This window comes from Zootoca vivipara, chromosome 4 (genome assembly GCF_965207765.1).
Source record: "Zootoca vivipara chromosome 4, rZooViv2.hap1.1, whole genome shotgun sequence".
NCBI classification, from domain to species: domain Eukaryota; kingdom Metazoa; phylum Chordata; class Lepidosauria; order Squamata; family Lacertidae; genus Zootoca; species Zootoca vivipara.
The window spans coordinates 48654305-48671949 of NC_142587.1; the positions used below are offsets into that span (position 1 = coordinate 48654305).

Consider the following 17645-nt stretch of genomic DNA (forward strand, 5'->3'; position numbering starts at 1 on the left):
CATTCCCGCTGTAGCAGGAAGGTAAACGGCGTTTCCATGTGCTCTGGCTTCCGTCATGGTGTCCCGTTGCGCCAGAAGTGGTTTAGTCAAGCTGGCCACATGACCTGGAAAGCTGTCTTAGGACTAATGCTGGCTCACTCGGCCTGAAAAGCGAGATGAGCGCTGCAACCCCATAGTCGCCTTTGACTGGACTTAACCGTCCCGGGGCCCTTTACCTTTTTACATTTACCTTACTTTGGAATACGTTTATCTTTATGTGGATCACATACACAAGATTCTTTAAACACAGATACTTACCTACATTTGTGATGTACAATGGAAGCCAGAAAAGAAAAGTGTAGCTGACCAGTTTGGCAAATAACAGGCAGAGAGAGAATTCTACAACTCCCTACAAAGAACGGAAGATAAAATAATTTTTAATTCTTATTTTCTTTTAAGCATACCAGTAGCATCAGCACTGAAATGGGGAGTATTGATCAGGGGCAATTGATGCAGCTATTACCGTATTGGCCTGCAAACAAGACTCACTTTCCCCCCAAATGCCAACCGTGAAAAGTTTAAGTGCGGCTTATATTCGCGACCTTACGGTATGCAGCCAGGAGCACGGCCAAACAGCACCAGGAGCGCTTAGTCCCCCATCCTCCAACCCAAGGCCGGGAAGGGAGAGAGCAAGGAAGGGGAAAGGCCATTGGCAACGCACTGTGGCTCCCCCCCCCCCCAGTATGCAGCTAGGAACAGCGAGGAATGGAGCAGCTTATATTTGAATATGTTTTTCCTTTTTCCCCTCCTCCAGTTTTAAAGGTGCAACTTATATTCAGGTGCGGCTTATATTCAGGCCAATACGGTATTCATCATTTAGTTTCTTAGTCATTTTATACCAAAAAGAAATTTCTCAAAATGACTTAAAATAATATACAAACAGAAAAAACAACTAAAAGGCAAATTTAGAAAGGCATACAAAATCACTAACAGGTTAACTCAATCAGCAAAATACTGAGTAAATAAAAATGCCTTAGGCTGTGTTTCTGTGGGGAGAGCATTCCACAGATGAGGAGCCACAGCTGGAAAAACCGGTTCTTGGGTAGCTGCCCTCCACATTTCCATTAGATGAGACACACATGAGCCCTTGCTGCAGACTGTGAGGCCCAGGCTGGTTCATGGTTCAGATATTGCACACAACCAGGTACTTCTTATTGATGCATTATGGTTACAGGTAGGTAGCCGTGTTGGTCTGGGTCGAAGTAAAATAAAAAAATTCCTTCAGTAGCACCTTCAAGACCAACTAAGTTTTTATTTTGGTATGAGCTTTCGTGTGCATGCACACTTCTTCAGATACAGTGAAATAGGAGTCCCCAGGCACTTATGTAGAGAAGGGGTGGGGAGGGGGTGGGGATGGGGAGGGGAGGGGGGATCACTCAGAAGGGTGGTGGAAGTGGGTGATTGACTGACTGATAGCTGTTGATGACCGAAAACGACTGCAAATGGTTTTGCATGAAAAAGCAAGGGTTGAGATGGCTGAAGATCGCTTATCATGTATAATGAGATAAGAATCCGATATCTCTGTTCAAACCAGGTCCCTCCATGGTTTTGAGCTTGGTGATAAGTTGTAATTCAGCAACTTCTCTTTCTCTTATCTGAAGAAGTGTGCATGCACACGAAAGCTCATACCAAAATAAAAACTTAGTTGGTCTTTAAGGTGCTACTGAAGGAATTTTTTTATTTTATGATGCATTATGTTTTGTTTCCATGGCATGGCTACTGCATAGCTGCCAAGTTATCCCTTTTTTAAAGGGATTTTCCCTTATGGTGAATAGCCTTCCTCGCGAGAAAAGGGAAAACTTGGCAGCTATGCTACTGTCACTGGAGAAGCTGACACAGTAGAAGTTGTTACTATTACTATTACTTTCATCTACTGAAAAATATAAGGGCCAAGCCTCAGTCCAGATTTGAATATGGCAACGTATACTCACAGGTATTCGCAAAGCTCCAGAAAAACTTATAGCAGACTTCCTGTTTTCAGTTTCCTCACAGCCTCCATTGTTAGGATTCAGTGACTTGTTGCACTTCTCATAGTCAGGGAGCAGGCAGTGCTTCTCTGGATCCTACAAAAGACCCCATCAAGTTCAATGAAGGCAATAAACCAAGCCACTCATATATTAATGCACTGTTAACATGAAATAACTTTGCATTTTAATAGGTTAATTGGAACCGTAAACTACTTTTGAAACACCAATGGCTGAAGCAATTTAAACTTACTTATGGAATCACTAGTGGTTTTCAGCCCGTTTAATAACGGGCGCTAGAATCCTGGGGTTCGGAGAAGCGCTTGCGCAGCGCTTCTCCGAACCCTGGGACCTGTCCTTGCTGTCGGCGGCAGGGGGACAGGAACGGAGGAGGAGAAAGCGCTGCTTTCTCCTCCTCCGTTTCTCTCCCGCAGCCGCCGACAGGAAGCAGACATCCCAGAGTTCGGAGAAGCGCTTGCACAGCGCTTCTCTGAACCCTGGGACCTGTCTTTGCTGTCGGCGGCAGGGGGACAGGAACGGAGGAGGAGAAAGCGCTGCTTTCTCCTCCTCCGTTCCTCTCCCGCAGCCGCCGACAGGAAGCAGACACCCCAGAGTTCGGAGAAGCGCTTGCACAGCGCTTCTCTGAACCCTGGGACCTGTCCTTGCTGTCGGCGGCAGGGGGACAGGAACGGAGGAGGAGAAAGCGCTGCTTTCTCCTCCTCCGTTCCTCTCCCGCAGCCGCCGACAGGAAGCAGACATCCCAGAGTTCGGAGAAGCGCTTGCACAGCGCTTCTCTGAACCCTGGGACCTGTCCTTGCTGTCGGCGGCAGGGGGACAGGAACGGAGGAGGAGAAAGCGCTGCTTTCTCCTCCTCCGTTCCTCTCCCGCAGCCGCCGACAGGAAGCAGACATCCCAGGGTTCGGAGAAGCGCTTGTGCAGCGCTTCTCCGAACCCTGGGACCCGTCCTGGCTGTCGGCGGCAGGGGGACAGGAACGGAGGAGCGCTTTCTCCTTCCTTCCTCTCCCCCAGCCGCCGACAGGAAGGACGCGTGCACTCTCCCCCCCCTGCCTCCTCCAACCGCCGCTCCTCTCACGGGCCAGGGAGGGTTGTGAGGAGGCCTTCGCCGGCCTCCACCCTCGCTTCCCTGACGTGCCCTGCAGTGAGGCGGTGTCCGGCGGGAGCGGCGGTTGGAGGAGGCAGGGGGGGGAGAGTGCGCGCGGGCAGTCTCTGCTGTCCAATCCCTGTATCCCTGGGGCACATGCGCAGTACCTCAGGGACACACGGGACAACTGGACGCAGGGACAACTTGGACATTATTATATAGGATGTTACCTGCCGCAAGACCAATTCTCATATGACATATTCAACTCGACAAAAATGCTATTATGTATGGATTTCTTCAAGCGTATGCCATATGGCCTCATTAGCTAGTACTTTCTTAGGGGAGGTCTTTCCTCAGGATATTAACAGAATTAGCCCCAATTCAAGAGGTGTTTTCTTAAAGGAGGAAACACACTAACTGGACAATGGGACATACCAGCTCCATATGGAGGTAGGTCGTTAGATAATGGGTTATGGTGAAGCAGTATCTAGGCAACATCTCATGCACAGTATTTGAAAGTGCAGGGTGATTAATAGGAAGCAAATCAGAATGAATGAAGGATGGATGCTCATTTTCACACCCACAAACAAATCAGAAAGAACAAAACCCCAATAAAGACTGGATGCAATCTGAGCACCCCATAAGCTTTGTGCCTGCAAATCAGAATGAATGCTGAACAAACAGGCCGTTTGGAGGAGCCCTGAGTCTGCAGGAAGGAGTGGAAGACCTTGGCCAAGGATAGTTGCTACTGCTCACGTTATTATGAACTTTCTTGCCCAGGCTTTTGTGCATAGAATCTGTGTACCCTGCTCTCTGTGTGCAGAGAGCTAAATCATTATCCACATTTGGGTGGTGCTGTTAGTTTTACAATCAATAAGATATTGCATAAGCCACTGTGCAATAAATCTTGCAAAAAGGAAGATACTGCTAAACTTACCACTTGCACTGCTAACTTCAAGCAAATAAATACATATTTACATGCCCTCCAACATCTCGCAGGATAAGACAGGACCACTCTTGCATACACAAAACACCCCTCTTCTCATACTAATGATCTATTATTACTCCTTGCTAAAAGCTGCTGTCTAAATGCTACTCACCACACCCACATTTCTCTGCAATGCTTTCTAAACCACATGGACTGTATTCATAAGTGCCCTCTGTTAAAACTTGAGAATGCATTGCTTAAGTTCACAATGAATTTGTTTCTAATTAAATAAAATAGCAGAAACTGAAACACATTCACTGAAATTAACTGTCAGGATATTCAGTTGCACAGGGCTGGAAGAGAAGCTTATGCACATGTGCATATATACTAACATTCTTTTAAAAATACATCTTCCAAATCTTCCCAAAGGCAGAAGAAGGAACAAAATAGAAACACTCATTTACCAAGGGCAGAAAACAGAAGGTCACATCTGTCTCTCATAAACAGGGACAGTTGGAAATTATGTGATTAAGCAAATGTTGTTTCAGGCAATCATTCCCCCATCCCACCCAAAGCATTAAGGTAATTTGCTTTATATATGAATTCATGCAAGAAAAATCTAATTATGAAAGTATTTTTGATTTACCCAAGATAAGCTTGTTTTCTTAGCGCTTAATTCTGGTTTCTGAATGGTGTATCTATCTGGCCCATTCATGTAACTTTTTGAATTCTGAAAGATATTTTTATAAGAGATATTAAGAACAATACTACTACAATCCTACTTGAAAAACAGCCTTATTAAAGTCAATGAGGCATCTAAATAAACATTAGGATTAGGCTTCAATCTTTTTTCTCTTTTAACTGCAATGACAACTGGAAAGCTTGGTAATACATAAACTCAGATACTTTCCCTTATACTGCACATGAGGCAAACATATTTAGCCCGTTCATCCTGGCCCGTGTGTTTTTGTGTGTGTGTTTCATGAACACTTCCCTATTTTCCACCCCAGATTTTTTTGGGGGGAGGGGGTCACATAGGTTTATTACGGCAAACTAGTGCTTTCAAGCCTTTGAGGTGTACAGTAGTCTTTCAAGCAGAAGGTTCAAGAAAAAGAGGGGAAATGAGATTTTTTTTCCAGCTTTCACTCTGAACCAGCTTCTTTTCTCCTTTATGTACACTCACTATACCCCACACATGCTGGTTGAAAACTAGTACAGTGGTACCTCTACTTACGAATAACTCTACTTACGAATGTTTCTACTTACGAATGGAGCTCCGTCCGCCATCTTGGATGCTGTTTAGATAGGATTTTTCTACTTACGAATTTTTAGATAGGGTTGCTTCGACTTACGAATTTTTTCTCCCAATGCATTTCTATGGGATTTGACTTACAATTTTTCTACTTACAAATGTGCGTTCGGAACGCATTAAATTCGTAAGTAGAGGTACTTACGCATTAAATTCACGCATTAAATTCGTAAGTAGAGGTAAGTAGAGGTGAAATTGGAAATGGAGAAAATGCAATTAATGAGTAATTACTTACACTGGATGATGAACTTGTACAGTTTGCATCCCTAGGATCTGAAATAACACAACAGAAACACAGAAATTCATGGATATCTTCCAAGCGCTTGTGGAAATGTTTATGGTTTATTTTACAAAATGCTGCTAGCACACAATATCTAAAAATGCACCCAAAAATGCACCTAAAATGCATAATTATCATGAAAGCAGGCTTCTGACTAGATGCAAATTTTAGTAACTGCATTGTGTCAACTCCAAGTTACCCATAATCTTGGTTTGTAACCAAACCTGGAGGTGAGGATAAGGCTGCAGAATCACATACACATTCTTCTGTTCCATTCATCCACTTTACCCTGCATGCACACTCAACCTCTTTTTTTTTTAATACAGCACAAGCTAGAGGGTTTTTTGGGTGTGTGTATGGTCTATGAACAATATTGATCAATTACATTTATCACATCCCAAAACCTGCTCAGTTTTGCATAAATTCATTTCAGAACAGGTACTGTACTTACGTTCAATAAGAAACAGGAAGCAGACAATCCCCATTAAAGCTATTATAACGCCAGGCACCACAAAGGACAAACCCCAGGAGGTAGACACCCAATAGCCAGCTATTAGAGAGCCTAAAATATTCCCCACTGAAGTGTGCGAGTTCCATAATCCCATGATCAGTCCTCTCCTATAATAAACAAAGGAAAATGGTCTGTTTTAGAACTTTTCATCAACATTCATTTTATCCAGGTGAGACATTAGTGCATTTAAGTTTTCAGTACTTGAAATATTTTGAGTTAGGGGATGTCTAGGTAGATTTTGTGTTGGCTTCTGATGTGCTTTCCTATGTATGCAGAACTGACCGAAGAATTTGGCCTGCCCAAGGTGAAGGACAAGATGGTAGCTCCTGATTCCCCATTCAGATGTTGACCAGCATGGCAACCAATTTTTACTTTAGAGCTGTTGGGATAGCGTCCTCCACCACACCAGAGAGTAGCAGGCTAGGAAAGAGGGTTCAGGGCAGGCTAGGTGGCACAACACAGCTGTGACCTCCAACATCTTGCCATCATTCATTCACCGCTCTGCCTGGAACCCGCTTGCTACCTGCTCAAACAAAAGCTGCAGTGCAGCAGAAGGGCACCTGCATGAATTGTGTGAGCAGAGCAGTGCCTGCTAGCGTTTGTGGCTTATGCTGCCTGCCTCTCTGCCCACTTGCTTAGACAAGAGCATTTCTAAGCAGCACTCCCTGTGACATATTGGAAGAAGGCAGGTAGATGAGACCAGCCCAGGTCAGCAACAAGCAAGCAGCCAGAGAAGCATCTGGGAGCTACTGAGTTATGTGAGTTACTGAGTTATGAGGCAGACTATCTCACTTAGTTTGCAATGTGTCCAACCCCACCCAAGACAAACAGATTATAAAAGATTTACCTTCCTTTCCCAAACCAGTTGCCAATGCAGGTAACCACACTGGGCCAGCCAGTAGTCTGCACCAATCCATTAGCCATCTGAAATTTTAAAACTTTGCAATAGTTATCTTGAAACAACTGTTTCGCCAGATAATGCTGTATGTCCAAGAAGCCAGCATAAAAAATAATATTCAAAGTTGTGTTAAATATATCAGCCAAACACAAAGCCTAGACAATCCTCATTGTTATATATTCTTTGTTTCCTAGACAGCAATGTCAACTCCCCCCCCCCACTTGCCAGTCCCAATGGTCGCAGGTGAATAATGACCACCCATTTATTCCCAAATGCTCTAGAGCAGGCTTCCTCAAACTCAGCCCTCCAGATGTTTTTGGCCTACAACTCCCATGGTTCCTAGCTAGCAGGACCAGTGGTCAGGGATGATGGGAATTGTAGTCTCAAAACATTTGGAGGGGTGAGTTTGAGGAAGCCTGCTCTAGAGCACTGTTCCCCAACCTGTTGTTCTCCAGATGTTTTGGATGGCAACTTCCATCAGCCCTAGCCAACATAGACAATGGTGAGTTGCAGGGAGTTGCAGTTCAACACACCTAGAGGATGCCAGATTGGGAAAGTCTCCTCTAGAGGAGTTTCCACAGCTTGTGTGCCAGCATGAAAGAGAAGATATAGACTTCCTAACAGTTCAACACTTAGTAGTGCTTTCCCTTGCCAAAACACATTTTAAAGTTCCTGACTGTGTGTTGGCAGCTCCATTTCTACTTGGCCCACACATGATGTCACAACTAACATCACATGTGAGGCAGGTGGGCATGGATTAGGGAAGAAAGCTTCATGGGCCAAATCTGAGCCGCTGGTAGGTCAAGATTGGCCTGCAGGCCAGAGGTTCCTCACCCCTGCAGTATCCCTTGTCACAGGAGGTACTATGGACAGGCTGTCATGGGAAACTAAGTGGATTTTTAGACAGTTCCCAAAAGGCAGTTCTTTTCTTTTGTCATGTCTGAAAATTCCAAGTGAGAAAAGAAACACAGGTGGGCCTACCTGAGCCACGATGTAGAACCACAGGTTGTGTATATTATAGAAGTAACCAAATCCAAACATAGCAGTGAAGAGTCCGCTGGCAAACATCCCTCCAGTGAGATAATACCGGATAGGCAAACGTTCACCTATTATGCCACTTTGAATTCAGGCAAAATAAAAAGGGATTGATTTTTGAAGCATGCTGAGCATATACAACCCTTAAAATCTGAAGATATTACATGGGCATTTGCATGTTAAACTATGGTTAAAATCCTGAAAATGCAAAGTTTACCAATAAAATTGTAGTAGCACTGTAATAAAAAGAACAATTTGAGAAACTTTACAAAGTTGAGTTATTGTGAGTCGTTTGTATTCAGTTTTCATATTTCAAGCCAAACCTTTTGGTTTGTATTCAGTAACAAGACTCGAAGTCATGAGCTGATAGTGCTCATCTGAAATCATGATCGATTCTTCTCAGCCACAGTAGAGGTAGGATTTGAATTTGTTCCTTTTTAAGCAATTTTGGTGAGCTACTGTAATAGGGAATATTCTGTACTCTAGAATCTACATTCCTAAAGCCTAGGGCACATGGTCTCCTAAATTTTATTCTCCTCTTCAATAATTCCTTCCTCCGCTCCTCAAAAGCTTGTAAGCAACTGAGCCCAGTAGAAGATCGGAGATTAAGCAATCATATATTTACAACTTGAAAGCATGAAAAAGGATTTTAAAAAGAGTAAAAGAATTTTACCTCAGATACATCCCAACCGCATAAGCACATAGGAATGAATAATCCAGGGCTCCCAACAACTGTTTGTAGTTGCTCTTATCTAGGAACACATGTTTGTTAAAGTTCATAAGATTGAATTTTTAAGGCACAAATAGCCATTAAAAAGTCTGAAAAATACATATTCAGTCTCTTTGCAACTTCAAAGAGGGATTCTAGCAGGTTAAAATGATAGTTTGCTACTTAAGCAAATTGTGCTTAATGCCTGCATGGTTTCTACCATTCATGAATAAATTGTTCAGCTTGATATAACGGGCATTCATTATAGTCTCCAGAATTATACCAGGTCTTTAAAAAGTGGAACATCTTGCACAATACAAGATTTATTTTCACAGGTGAAGTTTCAAACATGCCTGAGTCTCCCACACTGTATGACAAAGTTTGGGCATTCTTTTCCCCCATTGCCAGCCACCCCACCCCACATATCAGTTCCTATGTGCAGGAGTGCACAGAACTGTGAGGAACTGCAGAACAAAACAATACAATTTTTTCCTTTAGATTATATTCCAGTTAAATGGGGGTGGGGGGAATAGACTACTTACCAAATGGCTCCCAACCACAGCGTGACTCATTAGCCATTTTTTTAACAGGCTGAATCTGGATGGCATATTCTTTGTAGGTGTTATGCTCAATAACTTGTGGAGTATTACAATGCTTATGTAGTTCTCCCTAAATTAAAGTAATAAAATTAATCTAACAGAACGCCTCATTGCATAGAACCAAATAGACTATTTTTACTTTACCAATATTTCAAATCAGGGCCAGCCCACCTATGGGGCAAGTTGAGGTTGTTGCCTCAGGCGGCAGATCTGGGCCCGAGGAACATACTGCTTACTGCCACCGCCACCTCCTCTGTGCTTTGATGTGTTCTCCCTACTGTGCCGGTGGGACACAGAGGTGCAGGTGAGGGCACAGGGCAGGCAGAGCAGCAGCACAGGCCCAGAACTGTGAGGGGCTGTAGTAGAGTGTTTTGCCTCAAGCAACAAAACATCCTGGGCTTGCCCTGTTCAAAATAGGTCTTGCTGTTTAGAGATGTTTACCAGTCAAAAGGCTTTCTTTCCACCTTAAAAAGATTTGAATAATAGCCTCAATGAAATCCAGCTTTGCATGCTTTTTTTTAAAAGAAAATTTAGTTATGTTAAGAGACTGCAAATTTCCATGAGGCCTCATCCTTCTTATGGATAAGCAATAAGAGACAAAATTTGACAGAGTATGACTCAATCACTTGCATGCCTCGAGTCAGTTTTCCATACAGTAAAGCGTGGGACTAGTAAAAGGAATCAAATAAAGGCAGAAAGTTGTCCACATAAGCAGATTTTAAATAGAATAATAGAACCATGCTAAGCTCCAGTCAGGAGCAGTGAGGCAGTGTGGCTTGGCCTCTGTATCCAAAGTTGGAGAGGGAAGCTATTTCCTTCTTTTTCCTGTACCAGCTCCAGCCTAGCTGGAATGGTTTTGTTTCGGATACAGCAGATCCAGGGCAGCCCTGCTCCATTGCCTCGAAGAAATGTGATACAGGAATATTTCAAAGGTTGAGAGTATATATTATTTTAATAGTCTAGGCTATATATAATTACATATTGTTGTCCAGGAACACTATAACTGTCATGTTGGAGGATTGGTTGTTCCTGTAGAGCAGGCATCCCCAAACTTCGGCCCTCCAGATGTTTTGGACTACAATTCCCATCTTCCCTGACCACTGGTCCTGTTAGCTAGGGATCATGGGAGTTGTAGGCCAAAACATCTGGAGGGCCGCAGTTTGGGGGTGCCTGCTGTAGAGCATTATTTGATTGCTGAGCAAGTCTGCAGAAATGATATATTAGAGCAGGGGTTGTCAACACAGTGCACTCCAGATGTAGCTGAACTGCAGCTCTCACAGTATTTTTTCATTGGTCACATTGGCTGGGGGCTGGGGCTGATGGGAATTAGGAGTCGAACAGCATCTGGAGGGCACAGTATACTTATTCTTGATCCATTCATTTTGTTCCTTGTACAGTTCTAGTGGCTGGATGAGGAAGGACTGCAGAAACATGCTTGTGCTTAGAATATTAGACTAGAACAGGGGTCAGCAAACTTTTTTCGCAGGGGGCCAGTCCACTGTCCCTCAGACCTTGTGGGGGGCCGGACTATATTTTGGAGAAAAATATAAACGAATTCCTACACCCCACAAATAACCCAGAGATGCATTTTAAATAAAAGGACACATTCTACTCATGTAAAACACCAGGCAGGTCCCACAAATAACCCAGAGATGCATTTTAAATAAAAGGACACATTCTGCTCATGTAAAAACACCAGGCAGGTCCCTTATGTAAAAACACGCTGATTCCCGGACCGTCCGCGGGCCAGACTGAGAAGGCGATTGGGCTGCATCCGGCCCCCGGGCCTTAGTTTGGAGACCCCTGGACTAGAATCAGGGAAAATCAGGTTCAGATCCTCACTCTGACAGAATGCTCACTGGCTGACTTTGAGTCAATAGCACTCTCTCAGTGCAAGCTCCCAGGGGTAGGGAGTGGTGAGGATAAAATGATAAAGGGGCTTGAAAAAACTTTGTATACCATCCTGAGCTCCTTGGCAGAAGTGAGAGTGTAAACAACAAAATAATAAAACAGAAAGATTGTGAATTAGCTAGGACAGAGAAAGCGAATGATGAGTAAAGATTAGGCACAAATTGGATCCCAATAGAATTGGTTGCCATGGATTGAAATGTTGAGCCTTAGCAACATAATTATGGTTTGGGTAGGAATTTGATTACCTGTTTTGAACATGAGGAGACAGTCTGGCAAAATCTGAAGATTGAGTGCATACTTATTTTCAATTTCACTGCACTATAAATGACACTTTTGATTTGCCTTTGTACACATAGCCTTTGTATATTTTCACAGATTGCAGGCATCTTGACATCTACTTATAGTACACACAGTGCAGAAGCCCTTGTAGAACTGGATGTTCCATGTGGGCTCTCAATCATTATGAACATTTTAATGTCTTTTTATTACTGTACAGCATGTCACAGTTTTATTGCTGTATTGTAATGCATACTGTAACAACACTTTTATGTAGCTTAAAAATGTATACTTCCTTGTGTGATGTCAGATATGTTAGAAAGATATTTCCTTGTTACTTACCTTAACTATACTGATTGGTTTCCTTGATAAGTGGAAACTAGCATACAGCATAAAAGTCAGGACAAATGTCAGAGCCCTGTACCTGTGAACAGAACAAACATTTATAATTCCATTATTTGCAGCTATATACTTGCAATCATTTAGGCTGTTCCATTGTTATATCTAGTTTCTGTTTTTATTTCCAATATTTACACTGATGTAGAAGCTAAATCAAACAAGAGTGAAAGGTTAACTATAATAGGTTAAGCACTTTCTGTTTATATTGCACAATGTTCTAACCATGCAAAAAAAAAGTACTGAGATGAACAGTAACTATTATTAATGAGGCTGGGGTGATGAGGTGGGGTGCTAGGGTGATCTTGAAAGCTGCTACACGGACACATCTCCCACCCCCAGCAGTCAATTCCTGGCAAATGTCAGACACAACTGGAATCAAGCCCAGAGGTTGTGCCAAGAGGCAGCCACCAATGCTGCTGTGGCTGGTTGAGTCAGAGCAGCTCCCAGGAATTGGTGGCAATTGCTGCATAGCAGTTCTGGGTGGTGGGATAGCCAGATGATAAGCACGGCTGCCAGCTCTTCAATCTGCTTCTGTAGCTGTACCTTTCACAGAAGCTTGATGACCAGAACATAAATGTTGTCACCTGCCAAACTCCATGCTGTGGAAAGCTTCGCCTGGCTTCTTTTGCACATCATGGTATTGTTAAAGGTTTAAGAGAAGGCCAATTTCTTTCTGGTCAGATGACAAACCTAACCCTAAATATACCTGGGTTCAAGGAGCGGGAAGGGGGCTTGTCAAAGTGGAAACGTGTCCCATAGCTATACTGCAATATTAGTTAGAAATAAGTATGTGCATGTGTGTGTGTGTGTACACACACATACACACCCTGCATACACACACACCCCAAATTTGAACTTCACAATTCAGTTTAAAGGAGGACATTCCTCTTCCCGCCGAGACCACATAACACCGGTCCTGAAAGACCTACATTGGCTCCCAGTACGTTTCCGAGCACAATTCAAAGTGTTGGTGTTGACCTTTAAAGCCCTAAATGGCCTCGGTCCAGTATACCTGAAGGAGCGTCTCCACCCCCATCGTTCTGCCCGGACACTGAGGTCCAGCTCCGAGGGCCTTCTGGCGGTTCCCTCGCTACGAGAAGCCAAGTTACAGGGAACCAGGCAGAGGGCCTTCTCGGTAGTGGCACCCACCCTGTGGAACAACAATTACCAGACCTTTAGAGAACAACAATTACCAGACCTTTAGAAGGCATCTCAAGGCAGCCCTGTTTAGAGAAGCTTTTAATGTTTGATGGATTTCTGTATTTTAGTGTTTTGTTGGAAGCCGCCCAGAGTGGCTGGGGGAACCCGGCCAGATGGGTGGGGTATAATTAATAAATTATTATTATTATTATTATTATTATTATTATTATTATTATTCCCAAACACAATGCAAAGCACAGGTATCCGTTTTCATTTTTTCAAGCATAATAGTACAGAAGTACCTCGGAAGTTGAACGGAATCTATTCTGGAAGTCTGTTCGACTTCCAAAACATATGAAAACCAAGGTGCGGCTTCTGACTGGCTGCAGGAAGCTCTTGCAGCCAATCGGAAGCTGCGTTGGATGTTCGGGTTCCAAAGAACATTCACAAACTGGAACATTCACTCCCGGCTTTGTGGCATTCGGGAGCCAAAACATTTGAGTCGCAAGGTGTTCGTCAACCAAGGTACGACTGTAGTGATTATTATAATGTAAAGTCTATACAGAAATACACCTTTAAGCAAAATGCATCGCTGTTCATTCTTATTAGAACTTAATATTTGAATTTAGATTTGTTTAAGAGAACGTCAAAGCCTGACCAGGCCAAAGCAATAGACTATAACTTACCACTGGTCTCTTGTAAAGAAAGTGATCAAGCGAATCCCAGGTGGAAGTTCAGCCATTTACTTGAGTATCAGCTTCAGATGTTTATTATTCAAGTGCTTCAGCTATTGGTTTCAGGTTTTCAACAGAACCAACTGTCACATTGATTAATGTCCTTTACATTTCCCCTTTGGTGTCACTGACCATGACTATGAGTGGCTGATTCGTCTTCCTAGTACATATTTTTATAAGAAAAGTGTTACTGATCATGCTACAACAACATTTCTCAGCTACGGTAGTTATGAGAAGATAACAAAAGAATGTAAATTTGAAAGCGATTATTTCAATGCAAAGCATTTTTTTTAGCATTTTCATGCTAATATAAGAAATAAAGAAAACAGAGGGAAATAAAAACATGATTTGAAAGAGATGACCATCAGAATCACCCCTGTATTAAAATCTATACAAGCAACTTGACAATCTTTAGCCAAGCAGTAATCTTGCCCACTGCTTAATGAAACCAGGATAAACATGCCCAAGCTGTGTTGACCTGGGCATCATAATTCTGGAGCCAGTTTCTCAAGGCAATATGTACACATACTACAATCCCAAATTCCAGCTTCATTGTTAGAATGTTCACCTAAAACCCTTTGAACTGTTCTCTATGAACTGCAAACCTGTTGCCAGACTACATTAGAAAATTTCAACTATATGCATCTCAACATATGAATTAAACGTTTACACTTACCCCATAGTGTGTAATACTTACAAACCTTCCAAAGGGTACCGTACTGTATGTACAGTAAATTAAGAATAGAACCCATGGTACAACACAGGGATGGGAGGAGGCAGAAATGCAGTCATTTAGTCAGGTTGGCATTTACAGTATTAGCTATGGAGGTTAAGTGGCAAGAGAGCAGGTGTTCCGGATGTCTCCAGCAGACTTGCCTTAAAAGTGGTGTCAAGGTTGGGGTGTATATAAGAGACTGCCCTCAAAATACTTTGCAAACTTGTCACAACAGAGTATGTTCCCGAAGCTGGACCTTTAAATCAAACTTTGCACCATTCTATTAAGCACTGAGAAGGGTTGCAAACCAAGCAATGGAGTTGCTGCAGGATTAGAGTTTAGAAACTTTTTTTTAATTATGTTGTTCCTGAGGTCTCCAAAACCATCTTCTGGAAGGAAGAAATATCAAGGTAAAACTAAGTTGTTCAGTAGCACCTGGTATTCCTTCAGATATATGTTTACATGTAGTAGCACTTGAAGATTAAGACCATGCTAGGCTGCACTTTACAGATCTAGTTGCCTTAGAGGCAAAATGCCACAAACTCTGCTGTATGGAATTCTTTACAAGAGACAGAAGTGCAAACAAATCAAGTGTCAAGTGAATAACAGTTTCTCTCTCACAACAGCATATAAGTAAATTCTAAGCAAGTTGATAGTCTACACTGCAGGGCACGTACGTACACAGCCTCACTGCTTCTGCCTTCAGGCTAGCACCTCTTACCAAACTGAATCCAAGAGTTTGGATTTGCAAACACCAAGATCAGCGAAACATATCTGAAAAAGTACCCTTTGTTTTCATCGCAGCTCTTCAGGAGGATCAAGCTGGTGAAGTAATTGTATCATAGCTGAATAATAGTACTGCAGATGCATGAAAATAAATGTGCAAGACATGTGGAAATAGTGCCATCGATGATAGGATCTGTTAAGCTCAGTTGTGTAACCAAAGTTCTTTAGAAAGATATCTTGAATATTCTAAATGTATGGTCATCTGTCATAAGGCACAATTATGCAAATTTGTTCAAGAACAAATCCATTGCCCTTAAGCTTCTTCTGGGTCATGTCTCCTGGCAAGGGAGTGTCCTCTGGGTGATTTCCACATGAATACAACTTCCACCTGCAGTATGCCAATAGGTGGAAGTGAAATCTTTTGGCCCTGCTTGAAATACTTTTGCACCTAAAATGGCACCTCCCACGACAAAAGACTAACATTAAATGACAGTTTGGTGCTCTTTAATGGAACCCCAAAGAGCTATAACTCAGTGATATAGCAACTGTCCCTGATTCAATCCCACATCTCCAAGTAGGTCTGGGAAAGTCCCCTGCCTGAAATCCTGAAAAGCCACTGCTAGTCCATGTTGATGATACATACTGACCTAGATGGACTAATGAGTCTGGTGACTTCTGTCTCAGTGTATCTGAAGTGTGCATGCACACGAAAGCTCATACCTATGACAAACTTAGTTGGTCTCTAAGGTGCTACTGGAAGGATTTTTTTATGGACTAATGAACTGACTCAATACAAGACAATTTCCTGATTTTAGTACCACTTCACTACAGTGGCTCGCTTACTCATTTAAAAAAACTATACACTTTGACCATATTGGGACACTTAACCTAACAATAATACAGAAAAAACACACAAATAAAGCAGTCATAAAATCAGATTTTAAAGGACTGAGGGGGGAGAGGGGTGTTGGGGTTTTGTTGTTTGCCAAGAAGGCAAGTGAAGTTCCTGGGGAGGGGATTGTACATAAGCTTACACTGAAAGGGAGTGTGTGTGTGTGTATTTAAAGGCCTTCCTTTTAAACAAACTAAAGAGCATCACTGTGGGATGCCTATGTCTACTCAAAAGCAAGTCCCATGAAATAAATAATTATTATTATTATTATATTTCCGCCCATTTGGCTGGGTATATTCTATTTAATAACAGAATATTAAAAACAAGATAAAACACCAAACATTAAAAACTCCCCTAAACTACATGGGATTAATTCCAAGGGGGCTGGAGTCCAACCGTTGGACTAGATGACTATCGGGGTTCCTTCCAACCCTACAATTCTGCGAATGCGATTCTGTTCCTAGGTTATAAGCGGGCATAGGCTTGCAGGCGGAGAGCCTAACGGCATTAAGTTATCTGGAGTCTGTGCCACTCGCGCGTGTGCGAGAGTGACGACACAAAGCAAGATATCCCAAACGCGCTCGCGCGCCCCAGCCTCCTCCTCGTCGCCCCCGCTTTGATGTCCATCAAAGGGGAACTCCGTTTCCAGGCGTCTCCATCGGCGGCAGGTGCATCACCGACAGAGCACACGCTGCTTCCCCCTCAGGGCTCAGGCAGAAAGGAGTTGCCTCCTAGCCGAACGCGCCCCCCACCCCAAAGCTCCCGCCTTCCCCTTGCTCGCATTGTTCCCTCTCGGAGGGTCCCACCTGAAGGGACGACGACAACGACAACCGTCTCCTCACCTCTACAGCTCTCTGGCGCTCCGAGTCGGATGCACCGTTTCCTGGCAGCCTCGGCAGCCACTTCCTGGTCGAGGCGCCGCTCCCGGGCGCGGTCTTGCTTCATTCAAGCCCAGCCAGTTCTGGTGCGCTGCTACAAATAGCGACAGGAGAACCTGCTCTGCTCGCCGCCAGGGCCGCCTCCCTCTCGCTCTGACGGCAGCAGCTGAGAAAGAAAGGCGCTCCCAGGCAGGGCTCGAGGCGGCAGGGCTCAAAGCTGCCGCCAGAGAGAGAATCCGGCTTCCTGATCATGAAACCGTATATGCCTCCTCGACTTAGCCACACCACCAGGGTTTCCTGTGAACTGGTCTAGCGAGGGAAGCTCATAAGCTTGCCATTTTCTTTAAAGAGATTGCTGGCCGCGTCGACTTGGCAGCTGCCTGGCAGGCAGAAACCCAACAGGGGCAGCTTTCCAAACCACGCCAATTAAAAATGTCTGTCACGAAGCTCATGTCTGCAAAACAGACGGCAACCTTTGTTGTTGTTGTTTAGTCGTTTAGTCATGTCCGACTCTTCGTGACCCCATGGACCAGAGCACGCCAGGCACTCCTGTCTTCCACTGCCTCCCGCAGTTTGGTCAAACTCATGTTCATAGCTTCG

General features: G+C 43.6%; 1 protein-coding gene across 6 annotated transcripts in view; it reads right to left on the bottom strand.

The window, feature by feature from the left end:
* Positions 1 to 17645, bottom strand: part of SLC37A1 (solute carrier family 37 member 1) — a 38700-nt gene that overhangs the window by 16434 nt on the left and 4621 nt on the right. The window contains exons 1-12 of one of the 6 annotated variants that reach the window (XM_035115531.3): positions 17010 to 17200; positions 13787 to 13994; positions 11904 to 11985; positions 9318 to 9444; positions 8740 to 8818; positions 8013 to 8148; positions 6981 to 7057; positions 6074 to 6240; positions 5578 to 5615; positions 4680 to 4763; positions 1971 to 2102; positions 298 to 388 (exon numbers count right to left, since the gene is read on the bottom strand). In XM_035115531.3, the coding sequence (XP_034971422.1) occupies positions 298 to 388; positions 1971 to 2102; positions 4680 to 4763; positions 5578 to 5615; positions 6074 to 6240; positions 6981 to 7057; positions 8013 to 8148; positions 8740 to 8818; positions 9318 to 9444; positions 11904 to 11985; positions 13787 to 13842 (1069 nt within the window). In that variant the 5' untranslated portion in view covers positions 13843 to 13994; positions 17010 to 17200. Of the gene's footprint in view, positions 1 to 297; positions 389 to 1970; positions 2103 to 4679; positions 4764 to 5577; positions 5616 to 6073; positions 6241 to 6980; positions 7058 to 8012; positions 8149 to 8739; positions 8819 to 9317; positions 9445 to 11903; positions 11986 to 13786; positions 13995 to 16973; positions 17201 to 17645 lie in introns of those variants that run through there. The other 5 variants (XM_035115532.3, XM_088667851.1, XM_035115533.3 and 2 more) reach the window with 5 other exon arrangements.